Here is a 15,140-nt window from a genome sequence, read left to right as displayed (position 1 = left end):
TGCCCACAGATGTTATTTAAATGGACCTTGTCTCCATTACGTTACGGTAGAGCATGTCCTACTCAAAGCTGTTTCTTAGAGATCACTGATAGACTATAGTTCATGAGAATCATTGAAAAACGGATGCCAAACTGATGAAAATTGACTATGTAAAACGTACGTTAAGATCTGTTTTTCACGCCCGAGAAATCACATAGTCATGAGCATCTAGCAATAAGCGGACTATACAAATTGACATAAATGTTGAACAAACCCTTCAATCTTCAATATCAATGGAAATTGCCAATTTAAGGGGAATGATGACCATGCAAACCTTCATTGACAGAGAATGCTACCAATGAGGAGGATCATGAACCTTCTCTAGAAGATAAACCATCACTAGAGATGAGCGGACCAGACGTTTGTGTTCTGTTTCTTCAGCGCAAACCGGACATATTGCTGGATTGGCCAATCATAGACATAGCTAGTTGCTCGGAATATCAATTTGCTGGATTGTTGTTCAACCATCATAAAAGTTATAAAACTGAAAACAATTCCGGCAAAGCAACAAGGTAGGTCATCAAATTTGTCATACACCATTTTACAAAGCTGGACTTGTCAGTAAAACTCAGGAAGTCAGTCTGGGGCTTGGATATTGCTATCAGTTATTTGGCCTCCGAGAGGCCGATGTCAGATGGCACATGCAGGAGAGATAAGGGCTTGCCTAGCATCTAATCTGAAGGTGGGGCATTTTATGACTACTGCTGATATTTCCACACACCCTGAGTGATAACCTGCAAAGCGATACAAGGAAGATTCAAAAGTTGAAAACCATTATAGAAGGAGAATGAGTAAGGACAGAAGACAATAGCTGCCTGTTATTACTTTGTGTTACCGTATTAGTATTGGAACAGATTACAGGTTACGATAGCTTCTGGTCATGTCAGGTTTGGTATAATATAATAATAACTCCCTGTAAAATCAAAACCTACAAAGAGCCGTTATAAGACTATGAGCCAAGTCAAGCATTCAGTGAGTGATGAGAATTCATCCCACATTCCAGATACATGGAGTATGTGGTAAGATCCACAGCACACAACATGTCTACCCCGTGCCTCAGGTCTATCGAGTCCATGAGTAATGAGTGGAAGGCATTGTTAAATGTATGTTGTCGTACAACCTGGCAAGGTGGGAGACATGATATAAAACATCAAGAAACTTGTAAAATCAAAGACATTCGGGCTCATTTACTTAGGGTCCGTGGACCGCACTTTCATCGGAATATCCATCGATTTCCGATTTAAAAGGCATTTAGAAGGGCATTTTTTCGCAGTTGGTCGGATTTTGGCACATCCGCGCCGGCTTTCACGCGACACAAATTGGGAAGCGGGCCATCGGACGATCCGACAGCTTCCGACAACGCGCAGGATTTAACATGTCAAATTGTGTCGCAAGACATGTACTTACATGCACCGGGACTCCGGCGGACCTCAGTGGGAAGCAACACATGCAGGATCTTGGGCGCACGATCTCGGTGAATCGCGGTGGACAGTCCGGATCAGGGATCGCGGCAGGACTGGGTAAGTAAATGTGCCCTATTGTGTGACCTCTGGGACCATATTTGGGGACTTTCTTTCAAGATGAGGTAGAAAAGTAACTGCACCTCAGTTGGCCTCAACTGCCGTTGGCTGTTCCAGAAACCTCAACTGCAATGTATAGATTTGCATGGATACCTAAAATTCTTCTATGTGAATTGCTAAAAAGGGATAAGTAGTTTCTTAAGTGGAAGTTGAAGAAGCGGAACCCTTATCAGATGTTTCCAGAATATACTGCTAATATGTTATAAATGGCTTGGATGGCGATACCTCTGTAGCTTAGGTTACAAATATAAGGTGGGTGGTTATCCAACACTTAAAACCCATACCAAATAGCTGCCGAAAGAGGAATTCCGCTTATGAGCCCTGCTTCTGGTTTATAGGTCTATGATGTCTCATTAATTGTCTTGTTGGTATCTTAAATGAATAACAAATAATAATAAAATCTTCTGTTTCTTCAAACACCATTTTGGTTGGGATGCCCATCTAACTGATATTGATGTCTTATTCTATGATAAGGTCATCCATATTATAGCACCAGAAAACCCCTTGGAAAATCAATGCAGGAATCCTGGAAAACCCAGAAGGCTCCATGTCTAACATTTACTTCCAGTGGTCATCACCTCCTCCTGGCCAGAAATACCCTAATATATAAAACCATCTGTTCTCTGACCCTTTGACCAATGTAACCAGGCCACACTTTAGGTAATCTGTTGGACCCAGATATCACAATAGAGTAGGTGAAGATTGAGGGCCTTGTGTGTTGGAAGGAGGTCATTTAGAGACTTGAAGGGGCTGAACACTTATAGAAAACCTTAACAGTATAAGACCATAATAGGGTCACCCATATTATACTAAATATGGTCAGTGCAGGTCACGTAACCCCCATGTAGCAGGACTCAGACTTCCTGTGGCATCTGATGGCCAGCAGGCTTCAGAGGATGAAGTGCAGACATTACCATTGGAGGGTAGTGCAGATGTCTTTGGCACCTGAAATGGGAGTGGTCATCACGGAGGGGATGCGCTTAGAGCAATGACTGCATGTCCCCCCTGTCGTAGGACAGCAGGACATGTGACATCACAGGAAGTCCAGAGTCCTGCTACCTTGGGGGGGGGGGGTTAGTCACGTAACCGGCAACTCCCATAGAACGGGAAACTATATACTAGGGTAATATGGATGACCCTTTTAAGTTCCTATACTTTGATTGTTATATTTTTCAACCCCCTTTGAGTAAATGAGTAGCTTTTGTGGCTTTCTTTAAAGGATGAAGAAATAAAACGTATAAAATTGCGAACGGTCATTGCACAAAACTGTATTAATTATTGATATTAAAATTGATCGTTCAGGTCTGAAATCCCATCAGGGACCGGTTATTTATATATTGTTTTATGTTGCCATGGAAACCAACCTTTGCTGGTTAGGAGGTTATATCAATGGTAAAATCTGCTGTTCCTTATTACGGTATATGTTGACCGAGCTGTCATCTTGCTGATATCAACTTGCCACTCTCCTAGATGAGGTTTTTATTGCCTCCCCGGGAAGACAGAATGTGAATACTTGCAATATTGAGGTAATCTGGCTTTGCCCCTACATTTTCTCACTGCTCAAAAGCCAAATTAACATTTCTGAACCAGGGAGAAGCCATTATACGGAAATCCAGATTTTCTTTCTTTTTTTTTAAACCTGTCAATCTCAGATAAACAAGCCGGTATCTCAAGTGCAGGGGTTTCATTCTGATGATGTCACTGGCTGTGGATATAATAATAGATAATGGAAGATAATGGAAGAATTAAAAAAAAATTATTGCACTTCATTAATCATTTAATCTACATAATTTATCCAGGATTTCATTAATTAGTTTTTCTTTTCACTAAAATTTCCTGCCACCCTTTTCTTTAGTTGGGCCTAATTACGGTATATAATTGTATCCGCTTGTAAATCACATGCCTTTCTCTGGTCTCATGGCTCCCTAAGTGATTGACTGAGCGGAGAGTATACAAAGAAGGGGGTACAAATTCCTATCACAGTCACACAATTATAATATAGAAGATGACAGAATCCTGGATGCATATTTATGGTACAGGAGATTTTTAGAAGGACAAAGATAGCAAAATAATGACACTGCCCTCCCAGCAGGCAGAGATGGTACAGTTTTTTTTGTTATGCTGTGCTGAGATATAAGGTGACTGATGAAACAATGAGCTTGACAATCTAATAGACGAGTTGTGAGTGAGATCAAACAGGCAGCTACACTGCATGGATGTTAGTGTCTCTAACACTCTGTATTTCTATTACATTTCTATTCTATTAAACTGCAATGGAAAGGAAACCTAGCATTGATGCATTATGAAGCAAACATACCTTGAGAATGCTGTAGCTACACTGATTCAGAAGCATATTTTATTTAATCCCTGAACAGAGTGGTTTTGCTAAAAACAATTACAAAATTATGATAATGAAGCTCTCTGCTTATGTGCCTGGCTCGGCACTTTTCCTTTCACAATAGTGGTGTGTCGTTCGCGAACGAGCCGTCTCTAAGGGCCGGCTCTTGTTCGTGAACGACATGAGCCGACTCACCTGAGCCGATGGCTCACTTAACCCTGCCCCTAACTGGCTCACCACGCCCACTTTAACCAGATACAATTGGGTTAAAAGTGGAGTGGTGTGGGGTGAATGAATGGCCTCGGCTCCCTTTTATATATTTAATAGAGAGCTGTTCAGGAACCAGAAGAGCCGGCTTTCCCTTAGAGAAAGGAGCCTTATGAGCCAGCTCACTAAGAAGAGCTGTAATTCCCATCACTATTTCACATTAGTTATGCACTGCACCAGAGGATGGTGCAATCACTATTCACCCTGCCAGGCAGAATAATCAATTGCTGCACTATCTCCCAGATGCTGTGTACGAGTGATCCAGCTCAGGTTGATTAGACCTGTCTTGGCTGAAAGATCTGTGTAATGTGGACCCAACTTTAAAAAGGTCCTGAATTGTATAATTGTTTTTTCAGCAAAACCACTCGGATCAGGGATTAAACAAGATATGATACCGCATCAGTGTAGCTACAGCATTCTCAAGGTATGTTTGGCTCATAATGCATCAAATCAAATGTTAGATTTTCTTTAAAGAGTGTATGGAAGGAAAACAGGCAGCTACACTGCATGGATGTTAGTGTCTCTAACACTCTGTATTTCAATCACATAAGCCGCAATGAGTTAAAAGGTGCATGGATGGAAAACAGAATTGTTCACCCCTTATTTTAGGTGCAGTTAGGACTAAAGATGGGATTTCAGATATACTGGAAAACCTCAATTAGGGGAAAAAAACATTGGCGATATCAATATTGACTAATCTTGTTGAGATGTTGATGTGATGTTGAAAACACATGGCCATTGCAACCAATCACTAGGCACAACTGCACTAACCAAATCCCATGTTTTGGAACAAGAGCAACACCAGAGGAACAGGAAGGTATATATACATCTTTTTTATTTTACAAATAACCGTCCACTTAAAAGGACATCTATCACCAGGATGAAGGATTGTAAACCAAGCACCCTTAGATAGTGGTGTGTGTTCTCTCAGGCAGGATCTTCTCTTCTTTTAGCTTCTTGTACCCTTGTTTTACGAAAAAAAGGTTTTAAAACCTATGCAAATGAGCATGAGGTGCTCCAGGCTCTATAGATATGCAAATGAGCCTGAGGGGCTCTAAGCTCCATTCACATCTGTTAAAACTTTTTTTGATAAAAACAAGGGTAGAAGATCCTAAAAAAAAGAGAACACATCCTACCAGAGGGGGCACACACCAGCTTGTAAGTGTGCTTGGTTTACAATCTTTGATCCTAGTGGTAGATTTCCATTAATTTTTTTTTTTTAATCCTTTAATAGGGCTGTTATCACCCATGAGTTGTCAATCTGTATGCTCTAAAAGCTCATAGGAAGCTTTTAGCGTTACCTCGACCAGAACTGTAAGTCCCACTTACATGGAAGCACAATCACCAGGCTCCCGCTCTCACATTAGTTATTGCTCGGGGTCATGATTGTCAGAGACTTTGACACATTCAGGTATCAGTCTGTCATTATATCCTGATGTCACATGCAGGAATTCCCAGCGAGTAAAAAAAACCACCAATAATAAAGCTGTTTTTGACACGGTCAAGTAATTATGTCAAACATTTGACAGATCTAGGAAAGCGTTATGTGTTTGCTTTTACCACGGTCAGGTAAGCAGGACAACCCGGTATGACATCAGCCGATTGTGGAAGTATTGTTTCCTGGCCTGTGAAACAGACGATATTTCCATAAATGTTCTTCTAAGCTGCACTTTACACTTGATCTATATTATCTCTGCCATGGAAATCTGGACGGCAACAACTTCAGCTCCACCAGGATGTTTGCACGAGGGTGAATGGTGAAAATTAACTAATGTGGTCACTTAGATCTGTAGGTTCTCACGTGAAGACTCGCAAATATGGAAGAGAGCTGGTTATCTCAAGAGGGTCCACCCAAACAATGTCAGATTTCAGCAAACTAGAGGTCAATTGAGCAGCCAAATCTTAGCTACTATGTATCTTCTGATAAAGAGAATCATGGACTTTAGATGATTGTCAGCCAGTGGTTAACCTGGGCAAAAGCTGCTTTTTAGGATTCCTCCCCAGTCATTGACTGCTAATGATGACCTTATAAAAGGACTTCCAGCATCAGATTACCTGATGGTAGATGACTATTACATCCATCCCCGTCCCGTCCCCGCATGTCCCAAGATTCATTTCTTATTTACTTGCATTGCCACATTTGTGTAAAACATTTTTTTCCTAAGATATGCAAATTAGCCTGTGGTGCTCTGCAGAGCACCATCAGGCTCGACTGTAATATGATGTCATTGTCCACCCTCGGGAAACCGCTCCGGCATGCATCTATTTCAAATGAAAAAAAAAACCCATATCTCTCCTATTTAAAATAGATGCTTGATGGAGCGGATTCCCGAGGGGGGGACATGAGGGAGACAGTAAAAGGTCTCCTGATGACATATTCCCTTTAGAGAGCTTCTGTTTGTTTCGCTAGCAAGATGGAATACAACAGAGATCAGATATATTCCAAAGTTTTTATGCTCTCATGTACTATTGATTTATGCTAGTATTTAAGTTGTAACCAGAAGGACTGCCAGATCTCCACTGATTTCAAATGTCAAAAACCTTGTGCATTAAAGAAGGTAGGTCTGTTAGACAGTACCCTATACTCAACAAGTGCCCCAGCAATGGTAATTTGTTCAATGATTCCTTCTTGGTATTTGATACTTTATTACTCTACGGCATCACTGGAGGTGCAGGCCAGTGTGAGTCAGAGCGCCTACTGTTTGTGACCGCCCTTAAAGCACTTGTATCCTCATTTGTACAGTATAAAACTTCTTTTTCTCTGCACTGCTAGGTTACCTGCCTACAAGATCCAAATTTTAATTTATTCGCCAGCCTCTAACCTCTGCAAGGAAAAATATGCAGCAATCCAAAATCTTTAAACCTTTAAAGGGAACGTGTCACCACATTTTCACATATACAGCTAGTGACAGGTTCCCAAAGGGCCCTATGAATTGCCTGACACCATTATTTTAGCGATAAATCTAATTTAGCTATATCCCCATATATCAACTTTATGTTATATTACCTGGCATTAGAGGGGGCGTGTCTTGCTTAGCCGGCCCCTCCATCTACTCCGACCCATGTCCCATGCCTCTCCTCAACATGTTATGTGACCAGGGTGATGTCATCTGTGGTCCTTTAACCAGTAAGATTTGCAACTTCTACCCCATGTAAATCATAGCATGCCTCCATGGAATTCTATTCTTCCCAATGCTCCATAGAGGCATGCTGTAATTTCAAGTGATCAGATACAGACATGAGGTAGACTTTGCAAATCTTACTGGATAAAGGACCATAGATGACATCACCCTAGTCGCATGACAAAGTGCTTAATGATGTAACGTAGCTCTCTCACAATGTTCCATACAGAAGCATGTCCTAGCAGTGAGACCTGACAATCAGGAACAAGGAGGCAGGGCAGTGCAAGCAACAGGACCTGTCACCCAAAATAACGCTACCCCATTTTTAGCAGTGAAAAACTGCTAGTTTTATTGGAACCCTCCGATAAAGCTAGCAGACACTGCAGTGCTGTACAATAGGAACACCGGACCAAGCTCACAGCAGTCCGGCGTATTCATGAAGGGGCGGGACTAGGAGGTGGTGACTGCCACATGAAAGCCTGCCAGTCACCGCCGGCTTATGAGGTAGGGGTTCGGTCCGTGGAAGAAGCGCCTCCGGTGTTCTTAATGTATGGCGCTGCAGTTTTATTGAAGGGTTCCATAAAACTAGTAGTTTCGGTGCTCATCAGGACTGGATCCCAGGCGTACCACAAGGGGAGGTGAAGAAGGGAGAAGGGGTGAGTACCCCTCCCCTCTCCATTGAAAACCGCAAATCCAGCAAAGTATAGGACATGGCCTATATTTTACGTCACGGCTGCCTGGCTCGGTCACGGTGCGTTGAGATACTGGGGCACATTTACTTACCCAGTCCTGTCGCGAGCCGGCGGCACGTTCTCCGACGAGGATTCGGGTCTTCCGACGATTCACTAAGGTCATGCACCTGATGTCCACCAGGTGTCGCTGCTGGGCCGAGGTCCTCCGGAGTTCACCTGCTTCTTCTTGGTGCACGAGACTGCTTGATTTTGCAACACACTTCGATTTTTTAATTTCCTCAGTTTTTCTGAATCTGTCAGGTATTCCGATGACCACGCCCCCGATTTCTGTCGCATGAAAGTCCGATCGTTTGCGTCAAAATCCCGGCAGAATTCGGCGCAAAACGAAAAAAGTCGGGAAACCCGACAAATGTGCGGCCGCGGAGCCCTTAGTAAATGAGCCCCACTGTGTGCTCACCCCACCGTGACCGGGTGCCATGATCTAGGGGGCCTTGATCTAGCCACAAATTGTGCGGTCGTATCACTAGCCCCTATTTGGTCGTGTAAATGGAGTGTAAGCATATTGGAGCCATGTCAGAAGATGTCAAGTCTATGCGTCGCAGTCTTGTCGCAGTGTAGCTTTAATATCACTACAATGAATTTCGCCAACTCCATATTAACCATTCATGATACTCATTATACAGAGATGTAAATGACGATAGTCTTGGATACATTTATTATATCATACATATACACAGGACAGTAGTATGGATCGTTCTCATCTTCATAGAGTCCAAAAGGAGATTTTTGTGCAAAGAAATCTCACGGGATAAATTATCAACGGGAAGAAAGATTGTAATAGAATTTTTTTTTTTTAAATAAATTCCGCACATCCATGCAGTGATCATACTGTTTGGGTAAATGACTGGTACCTTTGTATTGCTTTGTCTTAGATAATCCACCTCCTGTAACAATGCCGTCAGGTTGTGCTGCTCCCCTTCAAGGACGCCAGAGGTTGGATGCTTGGGGTTGTGATGAGAATCCGGACCGTCGCTGTGTGAAGAGCAGGAAAATATTTATTCAGTGTGAGCCAATCACATGGCAGCTGTGTCCCTCTTATCCCGGAGAGCCATGTGCCGTCATGTTCTCTACACCTGCTTTACATATTAAGTAGGCATCTTGGGGGTGAGCCAATTGTTCCATTAGCAAAGAGCGGTATTAAAGTTCACCCTAGAAAGAAGTTTTCTTGCCAATCACATTTAGTTTTTTCTAGGCGTCTTATGGCACATGCATTGTAAATTCATTAGCGTTAATGCAAAACTCTAGCGTGCTGGGATAATGTCTTCATTTCTCCCTATGGTTCCCCATTCTCAGGCCTCTACTCGAATGTGAAAGGGGTTTCCTTCTATTGCAGATTCAGAGATTTGTTACATGCCGGTAGGGGGTTACCACCATGAGGACAGGCGAGGCTCCTTTCCGATCATCATTATGGACAGCTTGACAAATTGAATCTTTTAACTATATATTTTTAGGTGACCCCCCCACCCAGAAAAACTACATTTTACTACATATTGGGTAACTGGTGCCCTATATTGCCCTATATACCGGTGCCTCCATTGCTTTATTAACCTGTCCTATTAGGTCTCTACAAAATGTGTGCAATCTTTCCCCAAAGAAGCAATAAGGCACCAGGTTAAAGTAAATCTACCACCAAAATCCATCATGATAAACCAGGGACACTTCCTCATAGATCCAGGCACCGGGACTGTGGTAATCTGCTTATATTTGTTATCCATGGCCTCCTTCCATTGAGAATCTAATAAGCTAATAATAATAATAAGCTAATAATAATATGTGGGAATTTGGCCCGGTAGAGACCGTGGTAGCGGGGTGCTGTGATGCAGTTCAAGACAGTGACACCAAGGTACAGTCCAAAACAGGTCTCGCCTGCGTTTATTGTAGCAGCAAAATAAAACAGCCTTTACATTCAGGCATTAAACAAACAAAAATCCTACCGTCAGGGTGCTAACTATACAAGTATTCCACTAACTCACCACTATACAAAAATCACTTGGCTGCTCCAGGCACAGAGGTCAGGGCTGTGTGCTCTCCAGCCTCCTTCCAGAGAGAGACAACACTTCCAGCTCTGCTGAGCGGTTTTAAAAAAAACTGATTGGGCTGCTCCCATCACCTGTGTCCAAGGTGCTGGACACCCAACCTCAGCACTAAGGCCTTGCATAATAGCAAAACCTAGGGGAAACATACCGCCCATCCACAGTTAACCCCTTCAGTGTCTCACATACCCTCCCCCTCTGTTTGACCCTGTGGGGGCGAACACTTTTGGCCCTGTCAGTAAGGGGTACCTGCCAATACCCTTTCGTCAGGTCAAGGGTGGAGAAGAATCTAGCCTGTCCAAGTCGTTCTATCAACTCGTCAACCCTGGGCATGGGATAAGAATCAAATTTGGACACCTCGTTCAACTTCCTAAAGTCATTGCAGAACCGTAGGGAACCATCAGGTTTGGGAATCAACACAATAGGACTCGACCAGTCACTTTTAGACTCCTCGATAACCCCCAGGTCTAACATCTGCCTGACTTCTTCGGATATGGCAAGCTGGCGCGCTTCAGGGACCCGGTAGGGTTTTTGGTGTACCCGGATGTGGGGTTCGGTTATGATATCATGCTTGATGACTGAAGTACGTCCCGGTAACTTAGAGAACACATCCACATTTCGGAGCACAAACTCCTTCGCTTCCTGAATCTGGGCCCTGGAGAGGGACTCCGAGATCCGTACTTCAGGCACCTTGGCATCGGGTACACCTACCTCCGGTGTCCCCTTCTTGGGGACAGACACTTTTTCTACTCCCACGGCCATCAGGTACTCTCTTTCACTCCATGGCTTTAGGAGGTTCACGTGGTATATCTGTTCAGGTTTCCTCCTCCCCGGCTGAGATACCTTGTAGGTTACCTCCCCTACTTTCTCCATGACCTCATATGGTCCTTGCCATTTTGCCAAGAACTTGCTCTCAACGGTGGGCACCAGAACTAGCACTCTGTCGCCTGGGTTAAAGGTCCTGAGTCTGGCTGACCTATTGTAGACCCTAGACTGGGCCACTTGTGCCCTTGTCATGTGCTCCTTTACAAGGGGCATTACCGCCGCTATGCGGTCCTGCATAAGGGAGACGTGTTCTATCACACTACGGTGGGGGGTCCTCTCCTGTTCCCAGGTCTCCTTGGCTATATCCAAAAGCCCACGTGGGGAACGGCCATATAACAGCTCAAAGGGTGAGAAACCCGTGGAGGACTGGGGAACTTCACGTATGGCAAACATCAAATAGGGCAACAAACAATCCCAGTCCTTCCCATCCTTGCTGACCACCCTCTTTAGCATCCCCTTCAAGGTCTTATTAAACCTCTCGACTAGGCCATCTGTCTGAGGATGATACACAGAGGTGCGGAGCTGTTTAACCTGCAGTAACTTACACATCTCCTTCATTACCCTAGACATGAATGGGGTACCCTGGTCAGTCAAGATTTCCTTGGGGAGGCCTGTGCGTGAGAATACCTGGAACAGCTCCCTAGCAATATTTTTGGAGGAGGTGTTCCTTAATGGAATCGCCTCGGGATACCGCGTAGCGTAGTCCAGGATAACCAGGATGTATTGGTGCCCCCTTGAGGATTTGACTATGGGGCCAACCAGATCCATTGCAATCCGTTCAAATGGCACCTCTATGATTGGAAGCGGGACCAAAGGACTCCTGAAGTGGGACACCGGGGCAGTAAGTTGACACTCAGGGCAGGAGCTACAATACCGGTTTACCTCCTCCCACACCCCGGGCCAGAAAAATCTCTGCAGGATCCTCTCCCGGGTCTTCTCAGCACCTAAGTGCCCTCCCAGCACATGTTTGTGTGCCAACTCTAGCACCAGCCTACGGTGAGATTGGGGTACTACAAGTTGCTCAACCTCCTCACCCCGTATCTGGTCGACCCTGTACAACAGCTCCCCAACAATCACCATTCGGGGGTATATTTTGTCAGCCCCTGGTATTTGGAGTACCCCATTTATCACCTTAACATTCTCCCATGCTTTAAACAAGGTAGGGTCCTGTAGCTGTGCAGCCCCAAAATTCTCACGGGAAAACTCAAGGTTCGGCATGTCGGCCACCTCCTCGTGGCCCTCGACCTCACCAGCTAGGACCTCTAGGGGAGAGAATTCATCACCTGGGGTCACCCCTACTGCTGGTGTGGGTACATCGGCCTCAAAGGGTTCAGGGGCCAAGGCCGGACATACCTGACGTCCATTATCTGCAACAGCACCTGAGGTGGGTCTTCGTCTCCAGAGGTCCCAAAACACCGGTAAGTCTCTGCCGATAATAGCCTCATGAAACAGGGTCCCCACCACCCCCACTTCATGGGTAACAGTACCACAAGGGGTATGTAGGTTGATGACAGCAGTGGGATATTCGCGAGTGTCCCCATGTATACATAACACTCCCACTTTACGCCCACTGTACAGTCCAGGATCAACCAAAGTTCCCCGCACCAGGGTAACCAGACTCCCTGAGTCTAGCAAGGCTTCCACCGTGTGACCACCGATTGTGACCATACACACTTGGGGTTCTGCATCCGTGACTGACTCGGCAGCCAGAACCGGCCGGGCAAACAGTGACATTCGCCGGGTCTGGTTGCAGTCCATTGGCTCCACTGACAGGGGACAGTTGGCAGCAATATGGCCCATTTCATGGCATCGCCAGCACTGGATACGGCTATGACCTCTGTCACGAGCCTCACTGGGTTTCTGTGTATCCAAGCCCCCCAGTGTACCCCCTCCCAACCTGACCTGTTTCCCTTTTTCTGCAGTAGCAGTCTTACCAGATGGTTTAATGGCCTTGTCACTGGCACTGCTTCGTGTGGGAGGGATAAGTAGAAGATCCTCCGTAGCCCGATATCTCTCTACTAGGGACACGAGTTCCTCAGCATTTGTGGGACCGGCCTGTCCAACCCACCGCTGGAGCCGAAAGGGCAGAGAACGGGTGAACTTGTCAAGAACCACTCTCTCGACCATCTGTGCTGGGGTGCAGTCCTCGGGTTGTAGCCACTTCCGGACAAGATGGATCAGGTCATGCATTTGGGAGCGCGGGGGTAGTTTTTCAGAGTATGCCCACTGGTGGACCCGGCTGGAACAAACCTGAACGGTGACCCCAAGACGAGCCAGAATCTCCACCTTTAACTGGGGGTACTCACGGGCCTCCGTTTCACTCAGGTCGTAGTATGCCTTCTGCGATTCGCCTGTCAGGAACGGCGCCAGGACATCTGCCCACTGCTCAGCTGGTAACTCCTCTCGCTCAGCTACTCGCTCGAACACAGTGAGATAAGCCTCCACGTCGTCGGTCGCCGTCATCTTTTGTAAAGCCTTTTGTACTGCAGCCCGTGCGGAATGCTGGACTACCGGGTACCCTTGCAAACCAGTATGGGACCCCTCAGTAGTCGTCGCTTGCGGTGCTGCCATAACGCCACAAAACTTTTCCATCATCAGCTGGAACATGGCTCGGGACTCTTCCTGCTGTTGCTGGAGCATGGCTTGCTGCTGGCGGAACCTCTCCTCCTGCTGCTGGAGCATGGCTTGCTGCAGCTGTCGATTAGCCTGGGACTCTTCCTGCTGCTGGCGGGACCTCTCCTCCTGCTTCTGGAGCATGGCCTGCTGCTGCTGCCGATTAGCTCTGGCCTCCTCTTGCAGGTATTTAATAAAGTCCTCCATCTTGGCTTTATCCTGCACTTTGCCTGCTGCTTTCACCCAGGCCATGCAATGTTGCAGGATGTAGCGAGCCTTTCAGGTGTGTGTCTTTTGAACTGCCTGCAATCCGAAGCACCATATGTGGGAGATTTGGCCCAGTAGAGACCGTGGTAGCGGGGTGCTGTGATGCAGTTCAAGACAGGGACACCAAAGTACAGTCCAAAACAGGTCTCGCCTGCGTTTATTGTAGCAGCAAAATAAAACAGCCTTTACATTCAGGCATTAAACAAACAAAAATCCTACCCGTCAGGGTGCTAACTATACAAGTATTCCACTAACTCACCACTATACAAAAATCACTTGCCTGCTCCAGGCACAGAGGTCAGGGCTGTGTCCTCTCCAGCCTCCTTCCAGAGAGAGACAACACTTCCAGCTCTGCTGAGCGGTTTTAAAAAAAACTGATTGGGCTGCTCCCATCACCTGTGTCCAAGGTGCTGGACACCCAACCTCAGCACTAAGGCCTTGCATAATAGCAAAACCTAGGGGAAACATACCGCCCATCCACAGTTAACCCCTTCAGTTTCTCACAAATAATAATAATAATAATAATAAGCTAATAATCTAATAAGCTAATAAGTTAGAAAAGATTCTATGTGCTGTAGCTTCACAGGATGTTACAATGTCTATGTTACAGCAGAGGAAGTTTGAAGACACAGTGGGAGAGGGGGGGGAGCCTGTGTAGCTACAGCAAAGAGGGGCTCTAGCAACACCCCCAAGAGGCCATCATTAACTCACTATCGACTCATTATCATCAACATAATTTTAAAAGGTGATTTTAGAAGGAAAGAAGCCATGAATAACAAATGTAAAAAGATTACAGCTCTACTGCCTGGATCTATGATTAAGTGTCCCTGGTTTATCATGCCTGATTTTGATAAATCTTAGATCCACAGGATAGGTTATACATTTGTAATTTCCGTATCCTCATTGATCACAGAATACAGGCACGTTTACCTTGGCTCTCGAATGTCATTTTGCACTGAAGATAACATCTTCCTTGGGCTGGGTACAGGGATAAAGTCTGATTCAACTCCTCCAGGTTTTCTTGGTTCTGATGTTACCGATTCCATTTTTGGTTCAGCACAACAACCTGCCAAGAACAATAACACATCATTCTTCAGTCAATGACACAATTGTGCATTTCTGTTACAGCCAAAAAAAAAAGTCTTTACTCAGCCACCAATTGTGCAAGCTCTCCCACATGAAAAGATGAGGCGCCTGTAACTGAACTCATAAGTAGAACCTCAACTATGAGAGACAAAATGTAAAAACAAGTCCAGAAAATGTCATTGTCTGATTATTAACCCCTTAACGACCTGGCCCTTTTT

The 15,140-nt window shown here is 45.2% G+C and overlaps 1 protein-coding gene across 10 annotated transcripts in view; it reads right to left on the bottom strand.

Moving 5' to 3' along the window:
- MIPOL1 (mirror-image polydactyly 1) overlaps positions 1-15,140 on the bottom strand; it is a 276,231-nt gene that overhangs the window by 180,116 nt on the left and 80,975 nt on the right. For all 10 annotated transcript variants that reach the window (XM_072115538.1, XM_072115539.1, XM_072115537.1 and 7 more), the window contains 2 exons: positions 14,767-14,902; positions 8,950-9,070 (listed from right to left, as the gene is read on the bottom strand). In XM_072115538.1, coding sequence (XP_071971639.1) covers positions 8,950-9,070; positions 14,767-14,882 — 237 coding nt within the window. In that variant the 5' untranslated portion in view covers positions 14,883-14,902. The remainder of the gene's footprint in view (positions 1-8,949; positions 9,071-14,766; positions 14,903-15,140) is intronic.

The sequence above is a fragment of the Engystomops pustulosus genome, chromosome 7, assembly GCF_040894005.1.
Source record: "Engystomops pustulosus chromosome 7, aEngPut4.maternal, whole genome shotgun sequence".
NCBI classification, from domain to species: domain Eukaryota; kingdom Metazoa; phylum Chordata; class Amphibia; order Anura; family Leptodactylidae; genus Engystomops; species Engystomops pustulosus.
The sequence above is the reverse complement of the archived record's forward strand: the minus strand, read 5'-3'. Positions and strand labels throughout refer to the sequence as shown.